The sequence below is a fragment of the Zootermopsis nevadensis genome, unplaced genomic scaffold (genome assembly GCF_977971745.1).
Source record: "Zootermopsis nevadensis isolate Lab colony 2312 unplaced genomic scaffold, Znev_1.0 Znev_ptg000030l, whole genome shotgun sequence".
In the NCBI taxonomy this organism is placed as follows: Eukaryota; Metazoa; Arthropoda; class Insecta; order Blattodea; family Termopsidae; genus Zootermopsis; species Zootermopsis nevadensis.
This window is the reverse complement of record NW_028259162.1, coordinates 9231419-9246040: the sequence shown is the minus strand read 5'-3', so window position 1 is coordinate 9246040 and position 14622 is coordinate 9231419. Positions and strand designations below refer to the sequence as shown.

The window sequence follows — 14622 nt, the reverse complement described above, 5'->3', positions numbered from 1 at the left end:
TTTGAGTGGTTAACTTATTCTGGGTTCAAATGAATGTGGCCAGGCTAACATACATGCATACACTTTATGGGCCATGTTATGTAAAACCTTTCCTGGAATAAAATTTGTAGGTGTCCACAAAATATGTATTTCCATGAAGCTTGCTGATTTTGGTTGGTTCAGATATCTCCTGAGTGACCTTAAGTAAGTATTGAAAAGGTAGGTTATTTATAATTCATATTATCAAAGAGCTGTTTTGAAATATTAGTAGCCATCGTACACTGAAGTAGCACTTGCGTATGACAGGCCTCTTGGAACTCACAATGTGTCAAGTGCAGGAAATGTTGGCAGGAGGAGGTATCCTACAAACTTGGAAAACATGTACATGTATATTTTGGGGGCTAGGGAAACTTTTATAAGAAATTTAATGAAGAACCATTTGTCCAGACATACATACTGTATGTAACAATTTAATCTAATATATTACAATTATACAAAAGCTGAACTGGTTTAAAAACAATATGTAAATTAGTAATAACTACAAAGTAACTGCCAAAATTTATTCTTCATCATCTGGTAGAATTCCAAGCTCCTCATCTGTCCATTTAGATGGATTTGGATATTCAACTTCACCCTAAACATAAGAACAGACAATCCATAAATAAACCAGCAATAACAAGTTTCTGGAAAGAATGCAACCCACTATGATGCAGTTCAAAGCCCAAGGAGACTTAATTAAAGTCTCAGTATGTGTTCAAAGTGACATAGCTCCCAATCTTAATGGGTCTTTAGATTTTAATCATATTCACAGTTTGATACATTTCACAAGTCATAAGAGTCTCAATCTAAAATATTTTTATTGTTGTTCTGTAAGTTCTAATGCACATTTATCCATTAAAATATTTAGTCAATTACATGACTGGGTTTAGTTAGATCTTGCCACTGTATTTCTAACATTATTTTCATTACTGACTTGTATGCATTGATTATTCATGATTTCCTGTTTTAGAATTTATTATTTGTTCACTTTGTTGAAAATGGTAGATTATGACTTACTATAGGTTTTTGAAGTTTAATTTTGTGTAGATTAGTTGAAGTTTTTCTGTTTAATTTGTTTGGTTACTATTAGCTCATATAAGGTTTATGTTCCTGTTTATTAAATTTTCATGGAAACATTGTAATACCTTTGGTATGGGAGTTTTTTAAAACAGGTGCAGTAACAAAGCAACTGCTATTATACATAAGTAATACAAGTAATGAAGCTCACAATTAATAGTAATTTAATGTGCTAGGCCATAGGAAGATTTGTTTAATTTTAATACTTACGAATACATGGCCAGATTCATGCCAAAAATGCCAAAAAATCCACCACCACATATAACCTCCAACAACTTCTGCCAAGATTATTATATGTTTCGGGTGCTTTGACACAGGCTGTCGATACGACCATCTGAAAAAGAATCACCAAATATTCTTAAAACTTCTTTTTTCAAAATTGTCGTCTGCCATAACCTACATACGTAATCGTCTTCACTTATATAATTTTACATACATGGAGCCATGGCTTTTCCTGATGGACTGTGTGCCTTGTCCTAGAATCGGTTGATTTAATTTTGTTATAAAATACCGTAATGGGCCAACACCACGAGATATTAGCATTTTTATTTCAAATACTAATTCTGTACATCAGCTGAACAGCAATTCTACTGTAGTTTATCATTTGTCCGTAAGGACGTTGAAATTTAAACCTCGAACTCTAGATGGCAGAAGCGTTTAGAGCTATTCTAGTTCGGTACTCTGGTTAACGGAGTTAGTGTCTACACATACGTTGTGGTTTGCCTTATAAATATTTTACTGTCTGAACAATTCAAGTAAAAAAATGTCGTTGATAATTGTAAGAATAGTAGCACATCTTAAAATTGCTGTGTTTTGTTCCTCTCATACTTTCACGGCTCAGTATGGTTTTTGGGAATTATTTTATTCCCTAGAAGTACCAAAGCGTATTTTCAAATTTGAATACGAGTTGTTTACAGTGTGACATATCAACATTTTCTAAAATTTAAAGTTTCTACGAAGACGCTCAGTTAGCAAAGTTTCTTCCATTCTCAACCTCGACCCTTTATGGAGATGAATCTGCTCATTTGTATTTGTATTTGTATTTGTGACATTTATATAATAGTATGACTTGTATTTGTATAACATGTATTGTATTGTTATGACTTATTCTACATCCTATTGTCATCTGACTAACTTATGGATCCATGGAATGTAATAAAGATGTATGATGTATGTATGTATGTATCTGTCTTCTCTTGTCCATGGTATCCATCAGGCAGTCCCTTCCTGTAAGATCTTGCAACCAAAATTGTGTACTCGCTTCTCTACTCCTAGATGTTGATTTGACGTTCTTCATTAAGCTGGACAGTTGCTCACAGCGATGTGCAGGGTTCCACTGTCCTACGCGTTTTCTGATATCAGGCAACTATTTTTAATCATAGGCTGGAGGTTTAACAACAGGCTTTATTTAAAATTGCAATTTGAAATGTCGAAGGTCTCGTTAACTGGAAGAAATAGTCTGATGCTTCGGATAAACCTAACGACAATGGTTTTCAAACTGGGGTCCCGGAACCGCCATTCCCCTGGCGGGATTTGAGGTTTTCACGATGGTATAGACTTGGATTGTGGTTTTCTTTGTCATATCGTCGTTCAGTCTTCTACGTAGGTCGTTACCAAACGAGTTACAAAGAAAATTATCGCCTCCATTTTCGAGTTATCCTGATTTGACGATGTCAAAGCCACTTTATCGAAATGTAAAAATCTCAATTACCACACTCTTCGTAATACGTGGAGAAGTGTTGCAATGAAATACCAAGTGAAACTGTAAATGTACCAATTATGCTACTGAATCAAGAACTCTTAGATTCCACTCTGTGACAAAACAGGTAGCAGCTTGTTGAAGAGTCTTCGAATGAAGGATCATTCATGCATTCTTGCTCCTTATTGAAGTGATGCTTCATGATTGTTCCGATTAAATTTTGTTTTACAGCAAGGTTTCTGACCTCGTAGTAAAAAGTCTTTTTTTCAACAAGTGATCAAGAAATTCCCTGTCGTTATAAACCCCATCTACATCTAAGTCTATTCGTTTGAGGCTTTTCAGCCAAAATTTCGTGTTTATTTATTGTTTCTCACAAGCTTTCTTGTCATCTCGCCCTGCAATACTGCTCTTAGTTTGTAGAGTCGGAATAGCTCAGTTGGTGGACTGAATGGTTGGCTGGGGTTCGATTCTCGGTAGACTCTTTCTTTTCACTGCCCCATATAGATCGGAGTTTACGTGGGTCGCCCCGCTTGCTATTCGGTGGATACCGGAGTCGTTACTGGTTCTTGAAGATAGCGTCTTGTCTTAATATAGTGCTACGATGTAGAATACTTCACCTCCACGTTCCCTATACGCCTTCAGGACATGGCAGGGGGCAATATTAGCTTTACAACTTGAAGTGGTTTCTCGTTACTTATAAAATATTTCACCATGGAACAAAGGGATTAGTAGAAACAAATGATCGAAATTATTATGGAAATCAGGTTGTACGCGAACAGTTGTAAATATATAATGAATTCTTCTCAGGCTACCAGCCGTGTATGGTGGTTTAAAGGAGAAAACTCCAACGCTTCGAGAACCATCTTCGTCCTCGTCCTCAGGGTACTGTAGTTGTAAATATATTTTTTTTGTGCTGGGTTTGTCTCACATTGAATAAAAATTTCCTTGGATATTATCCATCGTTTAGTAAAATATAAAATATAAAACGACGTTTCGGAGATAGAGTGCCATCTCCGAAACGTCGTTTTACGTTTTATATTTTATATTTTACTAGACGATGGATAATATCCAAGGAAATTTTTATTCAAATGACTCTTCATCATCGTCAAGAAGTTTTAGATTTGATATTGTCTCACATAGTTGACATTAATTAAATCGTTTGGCTGTTAAAGCCGTGTTACTTTACAACTCCAGCTCTTGTAAATGTATGCGAAACTACGTATATAGGCAGACAGAAGAACGTCTATAAGAAATATCTAGTTGAGGTGGGTCGGTTGCATTTTGGAGGTTGAGAGAATGTATGAGAAACAAGAATATCACGCCCGACCACCACCAGTCGTAATTACGTAAAAACTAAGTGTTTTTTCGGCATCTCTATGCTTTGAGCACAGGGACATTGCATTGCGGGCTGTAATACGATTCAAAACGACTGTACGTGGGGAACAAGAGAACAAGGAGTCTGCTAGAGTTGTGGGACGGCCGCTTGGATTGCCGCAGGTCGTAGAAAAACCTACGTGAACTGCGATGTGCTTGTAGTCTTCGGTTAGCTGTCGGTGTAGAAGGACGTTCTGCGGCTTAGAACGCGCTGCGTTTGTAATTTTGTCCACGTGTGTTCTGGCATCGCGTGCTTCTGTTGTTAGGGAGCCATTAAGGGAACAAGCAGTGACTGGACATTATAGATCGTCTTGGAGCATTAACGAATCCAGAGATTTGTTTGAATTAGTAATCTGTTCCTGATCCTTATATATAGAGTTGTGATATCGATTTTTATGTAAATCTAAAGTGGAAATTTTACTGTTCGGAATATTTACTTATCAGTGTCGGCGTTGTGATAAAATATATTCTTAATGTTAAAATACTTTAAACCACTTGAAAAGTTTGCTGACAGAAGATTTTGTTGATTTTTCTAAAGTAAAATCAAGTTGGAAACAGAACGGAAGTATTTAATTTTACAGGCCTACAAGTGTCAATAACATGTAGCATGGTCCGTTTTAATAAATATCCCGATTGGTTTTAGTATGAAACGTCTGTAAGAATGCCGCCAGTTAAAATGAATTAACAATGCATTTGTAATCGTTTTTGACTAAATGGAAACATACAAGTGAAAATCGAAGAAAAAACATTTTGTGATCTTAATTGTTGTTCCTTTGTCAGCTACGAACATCCGCGTGTGGGATATGAAGCTGTAATCAACGCTTTCCTCTTTTCCTCAACACCTGACACATTTTCTATGACAAATGAAAAGTATCTAGGAATTTTCATTAAAATTTTTTTGTACATGAAATTAATTTCGTTTTGTCATCAATAATTTATTTCTGGGAAAAGCCGGTACGATAAGCAAGGACAGATCACGACGTGAAACGAACAAAAGTTTTCTCTCAGTTCTTGAGAATATATCGATATAGTTGCGGTGTGAATCTGATTATGTGTGTTAGTGTGTTTTCTTGAGTAGTGATCGTCTTTGCACAAGCGGCGCTTTTACTGTTTGCCACCAGAGTTCACTATTAGATTAGTGGTAAGTGGAATTTACATTTTCGTTATTACTAAATGAATTTCACTTGAATTTTGATTCCAAGTGTTGGCGTTAGGTTGTACTTTCTTTTTAACGACAACTGTTCGGTGATTCTGAAGTGTCACTGAGCATTACAGAGTGATTTTTGTAAAAAAAAAAAATGGTGGTGATACTTTCAGCATATGTCCGTCAATTTTAACGTGTGTTGATGATAGTGTATATATTTTTTAAAGAAAAAAATGCTCCGATTCTGCGTACCGCCACAATGAAGCATTGCAGTATTGAAAGCATTGCTTATTTATGTAATAACACTTTTGGAGTGAACGGATTACAGATCTGATTATAAACCTACGTCCTCTACAGAGGTTACGCTCTTGCAATTTTCGTAATTTTAACCCCATATTAATTGTTATTTATGCTACTAGCCGATTTTTGCAATTCCCAGTGATTTGAACGTATAATAAAAGTGGTTTAATGGATGCAGGGTTTGTTACACTTGTATTCTGACTGAATTCGCTGGACAATAGCGTACGTTACAAGCGTCGTCGAATGCACGCATCTGACAGCATAGGAACCACAGTCATTATATTGAAATGCTCGTAAGTGTAAGTCTAAACTATTGAAACCAATAAAAATGTCCCATATATGACCTATCATTTTCATCGCCTATATGCATACAGAATAGGTAATAATTATGGATTGGAAACTTCTTAAATTCTTTATATGAAAGCCTGACAGATAAGGTCATTTACATACTGATGACCGTTTAAATCGCTAATGTTTATACGTTAATGACATGCAGTTAATAACGTGTAAACTCTTTACAGCATAGTTTTCTACATGCACTTCAGCATTCAATAACTCTGCTTTTTTTCTTCAGAGTGTATTTAGGGGTTTGTATGATTCTCGTAACAAGCAGCGATTAATTTTTTAAACATCAATGAATTTAATTCGTAATTGGGACGCTTTTTTATGAGGCAAGAACTGGATTTTAAAATAATATTTAGATCATTGTATTGTTTCAAAGGGTTAAATTGTGGTTCGTGATTCTTCATCGTTGTAATAAGATACATTGCTCGTATTAGATCTGAGAGTCGTTAGTAATTATATGTACGTATAAATAATTAACCCTCAAGTTAGGGGGTTGTTTAGGTTATTGTAAATCCACTGAAGTATATTATACAGTACTCAAAATTACGTTTTCACCGAATTCAGCTTGTTTGAGATCGGAGAACACTGAAAACACGTTGCATGTTTGCTAGTGGAACATACATAAAATTAAATAGCCCCTATGTTGCCGTCGTGGGCCGCTTGTCTCACTTTATTTTGGAATGTTTAATCCATTTACAGACACGAGTTTTCAGCTTTACTATCACAGTTATAACAGTTTGCCTAACATTTCAAATAGATCCATTTATCTCCCAAATCAGAATTTAATGCAGCGTGTTACACAGTTTCGTTATGTCTGTATTAGACTTAGTAAGCGTAAATAATGTTAATTATGCGTCAGATGACTTCATGAATGCAGTCTGAAGTATTGTAAAGTTGTTCCCGATTACCATCTGCAGACGTTATGAGATGCGATAATGATCTTATGGAAAGGAGCGGTGACCCGTCTGAGGGTAGGCCGTACCATCTCGGTCTTCGTTTAGAAGGTCTGAGGAACAATAGCAGAACCTGAAGGATATAGCGTGCAACACCAGAGATCCGAACCCAGTACCCACCAGTCGCGGTTACGACAAAGCGAACCACTTCATTGGTTACAGCGGCGGTCCAAGAATAGGAATTTTGATCGAAGTGAAACCGCGAACTCCGTCAACTTTGGTTTCTCTTTATTAGTTATTGAATTTTTATGCAAAGTAAACCAATGGGTTAGTGAACAAACGACAAGAATGCAAAACCTTGTCATGAAGATGTAACGGGCGTGTGGTTAAAGCTCCTGGCATTCTTAATCGCGGAACTAGAAGAAGTGTCCAAGACCCGGTCTACACACAGTGGAGAGAAGAAATTTTTGCCCCTTCCGGGAATCGAAGTTCGATTGTAATGGCTGAGATGTTCCAGAAATGCAAAAAATGTGTAGATGCTCCGGTGTTAAATTGAACGAAAGTGCGTGACGAATGAGGCTACTGACGACTCGAGGGAATGTATTGTGCGGGGGACGTTCGAGATCTTCTACGTACTGTAGCGTGCATAAGATGGCCTTGAACTGAGGCGAACAGCTAGACGCCATAATTAAAAGAGACGGGTGGTATGCAACTTTCGAAAATTTTTAACTTACATTGCATGTCCACATGCAAGTGTGGCTAAAATTATTAGTGCATTCGTTTACTGCTGCTAGGAAATGTCATTCTCCATTTAATTGTATGCCTATTATTTTCTGTTTTTTTTCTTTAGCATATTAGTTAATAATTAATAATAAAGAATGATACCATCATAACTGCCCTTTACTATTGAAACCATGGGTGCCAACGTTCTAATGGCAGATCCACATAGGCCCACATTAAACTAATGTTCATGAGAGAAATCTGGAAGGATTTATGAAGAAATAAACTGTGAAGTACGTGCTTAATTAAATTTGTCATCGCGAAGCGGAAGCTAATTAATATGAATGAGAAAACAAGTGGACTGCTATGATTTCGCTCCGTGTATGGATCGCGTGTAACCTGTTCTGTGACGACCAGTGAGAGGCTTCTGAAAGAAGATACTTCTACACGCATTATGATGAGATTATCCATGTCAGTCTGTTAATCAAAAGGTCAAATTAGTAATACGCACTTGTGCAGAAATTCTTCCACAGGCCAGTAAAGAAGTTCGTATAAAAGTAGTCTACAGATAAAACTAAAAATAACACGAAACTAAAATTAGAAACAAAATTGTAATTTAACAATCCAGTAAATATTTTGAGAATGTTTCGAACATCGGAACATCAGCAGAGGCCTACGCACTTGTCAGGTTCATTTTATGACATTTCTCACAGGTTATTTTTAAGACTGCTACAGAGTTTAAAATTTTTTGTATTATTTTGTATAGTATATGTCGTTTACTTTGAAATATGTTTTATTTTACTTTGTGGCAAGAGGATAATTGTTTTCGGGGAAGTGGCAAGGACTGGGAAGGAAACTGTCGTGTCCTGTTACAGGGTACGGTCAGGGCATTTACCTGGAAGATATGAGAGTAGTTGGTGCTTTCAATCACATTTGTACCGGGTTCCTCCGGAATACAAACCTGGGAAACGGGTTAATAGATCTGAATAGGCTACGACCTCCTCCTCCTACCCCGCAAATTATTCTCAGGCATCTTACCATATTTCTTCCGAGGCTGCATAAACTCAGCTGTTGACACAGCACATGAGAATGACCGAATGTACAACCTCTTACAGAACCCCAGGTATTTCATTGTGACGCTGGAACGGGATTTGTAAGGAATGCGTTCCTGTGTTTGTAATAATGTAATGACAAATAGATGGGAGTTGTACTGTTGTGTGCTTACCGGTTGTTGTTGTTAGTGTGTGAAGCTAGTGGTTTGTGAATTTTAAAGCTAGAAATTTTGCTGTAAATCTATTGGGGACGTGGCAATGGCATTCAACCTTGAGAGTCACGCTGGGACAGACAAGGCCACTGATATACATCCTGCGACCCCCAGACCTTGCAGTGTGCCGCAGACTAATTTCATGGACAAGAAAATAGAAAGTGTCACTGGAAAAAAGTAATTTTAAAAATATTTTACAGATGCTGTTTCTTAGGTACACCAAGATATTGAGAAGTTGATGACAGAAGAATTAGTACCAAGCATCTTTGTTGATGTTCATCTTTCCGTGAAATTAGTATTTAATCATTATGCTGTATACAGAACGCTGCAATGTAGACCTATCACTAAATTAGAGGGAACACAGTTGCTTTATTTGTCAGCCAGACTGAACAGGCTCAGGGAATGTTGATGCAAGTTAAAAATAAATACACCATCAAGAACCAACTGGAAGTGATTCTGATTGCTCTCTTGATGAGTTGTTGAATTGTTTATGCTGCGTGGCCTCTGGCAAGACAGCCACACCGCCACTCCGGTTGTAAGTTTTCAGTGTTGGGGCTGGTTTCAGTGCCTCAAAAGGGGAAATTTGCGTCGTCATAGCTCCGAATCGGCGAGCCCTAGGTCACGTGTTTTTTTTCTCCTAAAATTATTGTATATAGACCTGAGGAACAATAGTTTCAAAACGTCGAGTGTTATTTGCATGTTTGAGTAAGAGACCTCTTTTCGGCTGTGAATTGTTTCTAGAGCACTCTGATTTCGAGCCATAACTTAATGGGTAGAAGAACTTGGGACATCGCAGTTTCGAAACACGAGCATATCGCGATGACGTGGCACTTGCTACTGCGATTAATTTGTGTTGTTACAAGGGGTGAACACTTCCGAAACGTCAACGAAAATGGGTGTCTTCTGGATCGTTGCTCCATACAGTCTAGTAGAAGTTTATCGATGTTTCAGATGTGTTTACTGCGTTCATCATCAGGGCGATGAGTCTCACACAAGATGCTGACGATTTTCAGTTGTAATTAACATACCGGCATTTATTTTTTAAACACTCTATGCAAATCACGCAATTGAAAATACCAAACATGGAGTTACAGGTACTGTTCTACCTAAATATCCGTCTGCTGTTAACACGCTTGTTTTGGAATTAAATGAAGCAAACATTTCTTAAACGACGAGATATTTGTAGCATGTTATATTTACTTGTTTGAAGCATTGTTGTGTTGGAACCACATTAGAACTAACAGTTTCTTCGCTGTTAGTTTACTTAGCGTGTTATCATTATGGGGTCCGCAGTGGCCGCGCGGTCTGAGGTGTGGGCCTTGTACCGCTTGGTCGCTGGGACCGTGGGTTCGAATCACACTCAAGCCATGGATGTTTGTCCGCGTTTTTCTGTGTTGTGCTGTCCTGTGTACAGGTAGAGGCCTTGCGACGGGCCGATCCCTCGTCCAAGGAGTCCTACCGAATGTCTATAGATCAAGCCAACGAAAAGTTGGGACCCGCAGTGCTCAGGCACTTGAAGAACGGGTCGTTCCCATTATCCCAGTTGTCATTATTGTCGACTGGGAAGCGTGATGTTTTGAGTACCCTCACTGATACTGTATTCCCTGCGCAGCCCTGGCGCCCCGTGGAACGGGTCCCCGCTGCAGCGCCCCCCAGCCGCCGGGCCCCCTCGACTCCAAGAACAACAAGATGACGAACCTGAACCGCATCAGAGTCGTCGTCCTAGGCAGTGCCCGCGTCGGCAAGTCCGGTGAGTGACTACAGACTACAGTAGCAGGGATGGTGGGTCATCAGCAGGTCGAGTGCCAAGACTGCAAAGATCACGTTTAGACGTTCATTCTTTGACAGAGCACAGGAAACCCTCGTCCAACGCGGGGAATACTTTCGTCGAAAGCGGCGAGTTCTTTGAATCCGCGTTGGACGAGATCTGCTGTAGCAAATTGGTCCTTAGTTCATAATCTCGAAGTGTTTCGGTTTTATCCTCTTCATTTCTAGTCGTGAATACAGCATTCTATTAATAGATACACTCTGCATGTTTTTGTGGCTGTCTGTCAGTGAGTGAGTGTGCCATAGACATTTATCGGATTCGTCTGATTTTAAAACCCATATTTCATTGACGATGTTCCTGCACTCACGTTTGAGAGCTGGATTTATTACGGAAAAATAAAATACCTTTGAATACAGGTTACATCATTCCTTATAGGGGGACATTTATTTTATTTATGCTTCACGTCTTTTGAGGAACGGCGACTTTATTTGTAATAAACTCCAACCAAGGGTAAATTTACAGCGTTTGCATCTGTTGTGTTTGCAATATTCTGTCAGTACGGTTACGGGGATTGGACAAGGATAGCCCACTCCTTTCAGTCATTAGCTATATCAGACCAGGCTCTGACAAACGGCAGGGACTGGAAATTTGTCCTTCAAATAAGGATCGGCTCTGAGTCCTACTTGTTAGCCTTCAGTCCAGTGGTTGACCAGGAACTCCTTTCCTGAGTGAGAAGCAGCTGTGTTTCGAAGACGATAACTTCCCTCCGTTCGGGCTGGAGGTGATACATACAGAGTTATGTTTTGGGGGCGCATCCACACCATCTTGATTTCCCGTTCAGCATTGAATTATCTGCATTTGGATACAAGAATGCGTGTTTGGCTGCCACATCCCGCAACCCTGTCAAAAACGCACGCCTGTGGGTACTCCCAAGAAATCGAGCTGAATGATTTCGTGGAAGAAGCACATTTTTACAGACGAATCGTTTGTCTTTTCCCCCGCTGATCATCTGTCTGATCAATAGGTAGACATTCGCATTCCTCATGTGCACAGTGAAAGAATTACTCGTGGAACAGCAAAAAACGTGGAATGTGGTTGGACGTGGCATTTGTCGTTTGGTACCTTCATTCTAAAATGCAGCGAATCTCGGCATTTGTCAGTCCCGTGGAACTATCTTGTTTAAATTAAAGTCCCTTGTCCAGAAGTATTAGAACAAATCAGTTTTTCCATCCGCTGTCGGTAAAGATAAAAGGAAAGCCACAAACACTTGTTTCTAACAATATTAAGCCCCCGTCCACACCTAAATAACATAATGAAAACACTGTTACAAAGCCATTATGAACTCATCCACAGCGGCTGACATCGTGAAACAAGCTGAACTGTTTCAAACTTTCAATTTCCATCTGGAAGCTCATATTTTCAACATCTGTCATACCACCGTCGATAAAGTTTGTAACAATGTTTTCTGCGGTGTTTTTGTTGGCTTGGACGTTTTTCCGTCCCTAAAATGGATGCTTCAGGGTCACAACACAAGCAGCGGAGCCCAGACGAGCGAAGACGGCTCAAAACGCGCAGCGTAGCAAAACAACGCTCTACTTGTGTAGATAAGGCTCCATGCATACTTCAGCTCGATGCTAGATGCAATTGACCGATCAGAGTCACGGTACGGTTGTTATGTTCCCGAGCAAATGCGTCTCGGAACCTTTTGTTTTTAAGGCTTGATGGATCTCTTTTTCCACGCTGGTAATTAACAGAAAACTGCTGACGCTGTAACCAGGAACTGAACCCTGGCTGTCCAGTCATATCTCTGACAGGTTTTGCAGATATTGGCTAGACAGTCCTGGTGTTCAGTGGTGGCATGGAACGCAGGCGCAGAGAAGCGACCCAAGGCTTTGTAATTTCCAACATTGCGAGTAGTCAGTCAATCTTATCCTGAGCCGGTCGCTCGACTGGCGCCACGTTGTGGCTGCTGTTTCATATGTGGAGCAGGGTCACTAGCAGAACGGCTGTCCAAACCGATCTCGATCAGTCGAGTACATACACTGCATGGTCACAAACCTTCAGGCACTTAAACGTCCACTATTCTTAGGGTGTCCGGCAATTATCATCGGTGATTTTCTGACTTTGATAAGAGCCCAGCTTCATGCTCCAGTAGCGTTTACTTCTGCATCGAATGAAGAAGTGCCTCGGAAGTGTCCGACAGACATTCCGAAAGCAGTGGTTGATTGAGTGCAAACGAATTTACCAGCGTGTACGTACTAATAGAAGTACCACGACTGTAAACAGCCGTCTTATATAGACTTGAACCTTTTCAGATTTAATGTAATGTTTATCTGTTGTGTACCAACAGTTGGGTAAAGAACTTTAGACGGGCATGTTATCGACTGCGCTTGTCGCATGCGGAAACGTGAAGGAACTACTTTCGCACACTAGACAGGGCAGTAGTACTTAACGATGTTGGGGCCAGAATAATTCAGTCGGTAAAATGACAGGATACGTCTCTACGCTATCAGGTCCAGACCAGCTCTATGATCCTTCCAGTCTCCTGCCAATAGTGCGCCAAGGGTTCTTTTCTTGGGAGTAAAGCTGCCGATGTGTGAAGCTGGCCACCGGCCTGCACCTACTACCAAGTTTATGAATAGGTGGAGCTCCACCTCCACCTCCACCTCCACCTCCACCTCCACTCTACTTCACGTCTCTCCACGCATTTCAGATCTCGGCACTGCGTGGAAGTGAGTAGTCAACTTCACGATGTGACTGCCGAGTCCCGTTACCGTTTGAGTAGGAAAGTCGCAGGCTGTCAACGCCGTTCAAGACGTGGTGATGAAAATATGAATTCCTGCCCTTACCGAGAATCGAACTCTGACCATCCAGCCAGGAACTACACGGACTGAGTCTTTCGTGTAGAAAGGATATTACTGGTTTGCGAATCCACAAGTTAACACTGGATACAAATTTGTAGTACTTCAAATAGAAACAGCGAAACGTAAATTGTCCACCCCTATGGGAAAGTTCCCGAAGTTTGGACATCCTCTTCAGAAGTCAAGTGTCCTATCTTGTCCGCCTCATCACCTATAATACATCATGGGGGCCGAGACAGCTAACCCCTCAGCGAGGGGTGTCTTGGTAATTTAACCCTGTCAACATAAACACAAATCCTTCTTTGTTAAAGTCTCACCAGTCTTTCGGCGGAGAGGCCAGATATTCTGCCCTGGGGCAGACACATCAAACTATAGCTGCGTTATTTTTGTGTGTGCGGGAAGAAAGAAGGTTGGTATTTTACTGCATTTATCAACTACTGAGGTCATGTAGCGTCAAATGAGGCAGGGTAATTATGAATGATCAGCGCTTGGTTCATATTCGGGAGGTCCTGAGTTCAGATCCCGACCCGAAGACCGGATATCCTGACTGAGGGTTTTCGTTGATTTCCTCAGCCTCTCGAGACAAATTCCATAATACCTAAAAGTAGGCCACGGTCGCTTCCTTTCACGTCCTTTTCAATTAATTATTTATTAATCCGACGCTATAGAGCCCAAATTTCTGAGAGCGAGGTTAAATAAACCACAGATAAATAAATGGATAGAAAATCCATTTATGAGAAGACAGTAGAGGAGGTTTCCCTAATATTGTCTGCTTGTTTTAAAACATAAATATAAAAGACGGCATTTGAGAAATGTTAAAAGCTATTAAGCTTATGGTAATAGGTCTGTGTATTAGCCTACAGATTGTAAATTTCATTCTCATAACGTCTCTTCATATAAATTTAACATTAAATGACGGTTTAGCAGTTAAATTTAATTTATGACGTGCTGTGGCGATGTTATTCTGTGTCCTTTAAATCGGCATTACTAATAAATGTCGGTCTACCGCTAATTAAACAGCACAGTATATTTAGTAGGAAAAATAATATGGGAAAATTACAACGCACAATACGCCTAAAACTGTAAGACGGATTCCATCTGTGTGTTATAGTAGCTGCAAATAGAGTGCAGATGTGTCTTCGTTACTGCGACTTTCATT

At 39.7% G+C, this 14622-nt stretch overlaps 2 protein-coding genes across 3 annotated transcripts in view; one reads left to right on the top strand and one right to left on the bottom strand.

The window, feature by feature from the left end:
- Window positions 1–417: 417 nt before the first annotated feature.
- On the bottom strand, window positions 418–1725 carry LOC110838053 (NADH dehydrogenase [ubiquinone] 1 beta subcomplex subunit 2, mitochondrial). Its single transcript, XM_022080843.2, has 3 exons — window positions 1532–1725; window positions 1306–1429; window positions 418–613 (listed from the first exon to the last, which is right to left on the bottom strand). The coding sequence occupies exons 1-3, from the start codon at window positions 1636–1638 to the stop codon at window positions 539–541; spliced, it is 306 nt and encodes a 101-aa protein (XP_021936535.1). The 5' UTR covers window positions 1639–1725; the 3' UTR covers window positions 418–538.
- A 2595-nt stretch (window positions 1726–4320) lies between these two features.
- The window catches only part of LOC110838055 (ras-related and estrogen-regulated growth inhibitor), a 138751-nt gene continuing 128449 nt past the window's right edge, over window positions 4321–14622 (top strand). For both annotated transcript variants that reach the window (XM_022080847.2, XM_022080846.2), the window contains exons 1-2: window positions 4321–5309; window positions 10447–10584. In XM_022080847.2, coding sequence (XP_021936539.2) covers window positions 10524–10584 — 61 coding nt within the window. In that variant the 5' untranslated portion in view covers window positions 4321–5309; window positions 10447–10523. The remainder of the gene's footprint in view (window positions 5310–10446; window positions 10585–14622) is intronic.

Coding starts and splice junctions, on each gene's coding strand:
- LOC110838053 (XM_022080843.2), bottom strand. CDS start 1,638: ATGCTAATATCTCGTGGTGTTGGCCCATTACGGTATTTTATAACAAAA. Junction 1,430..1,531: donor AGGAAAAGCCATGGCTCCAT/GTATGTAAAATT, acceptor ATTCTTTTTCAG/ATGGTCGTATCGACAGCCTG. Junction 614..1,305: donor ATGAATCTGGCCATGTATTC/GTAAGTATTAAA, acceptor TCTTATGTTTAG/GGTGAAGTTGAATATCCAAA.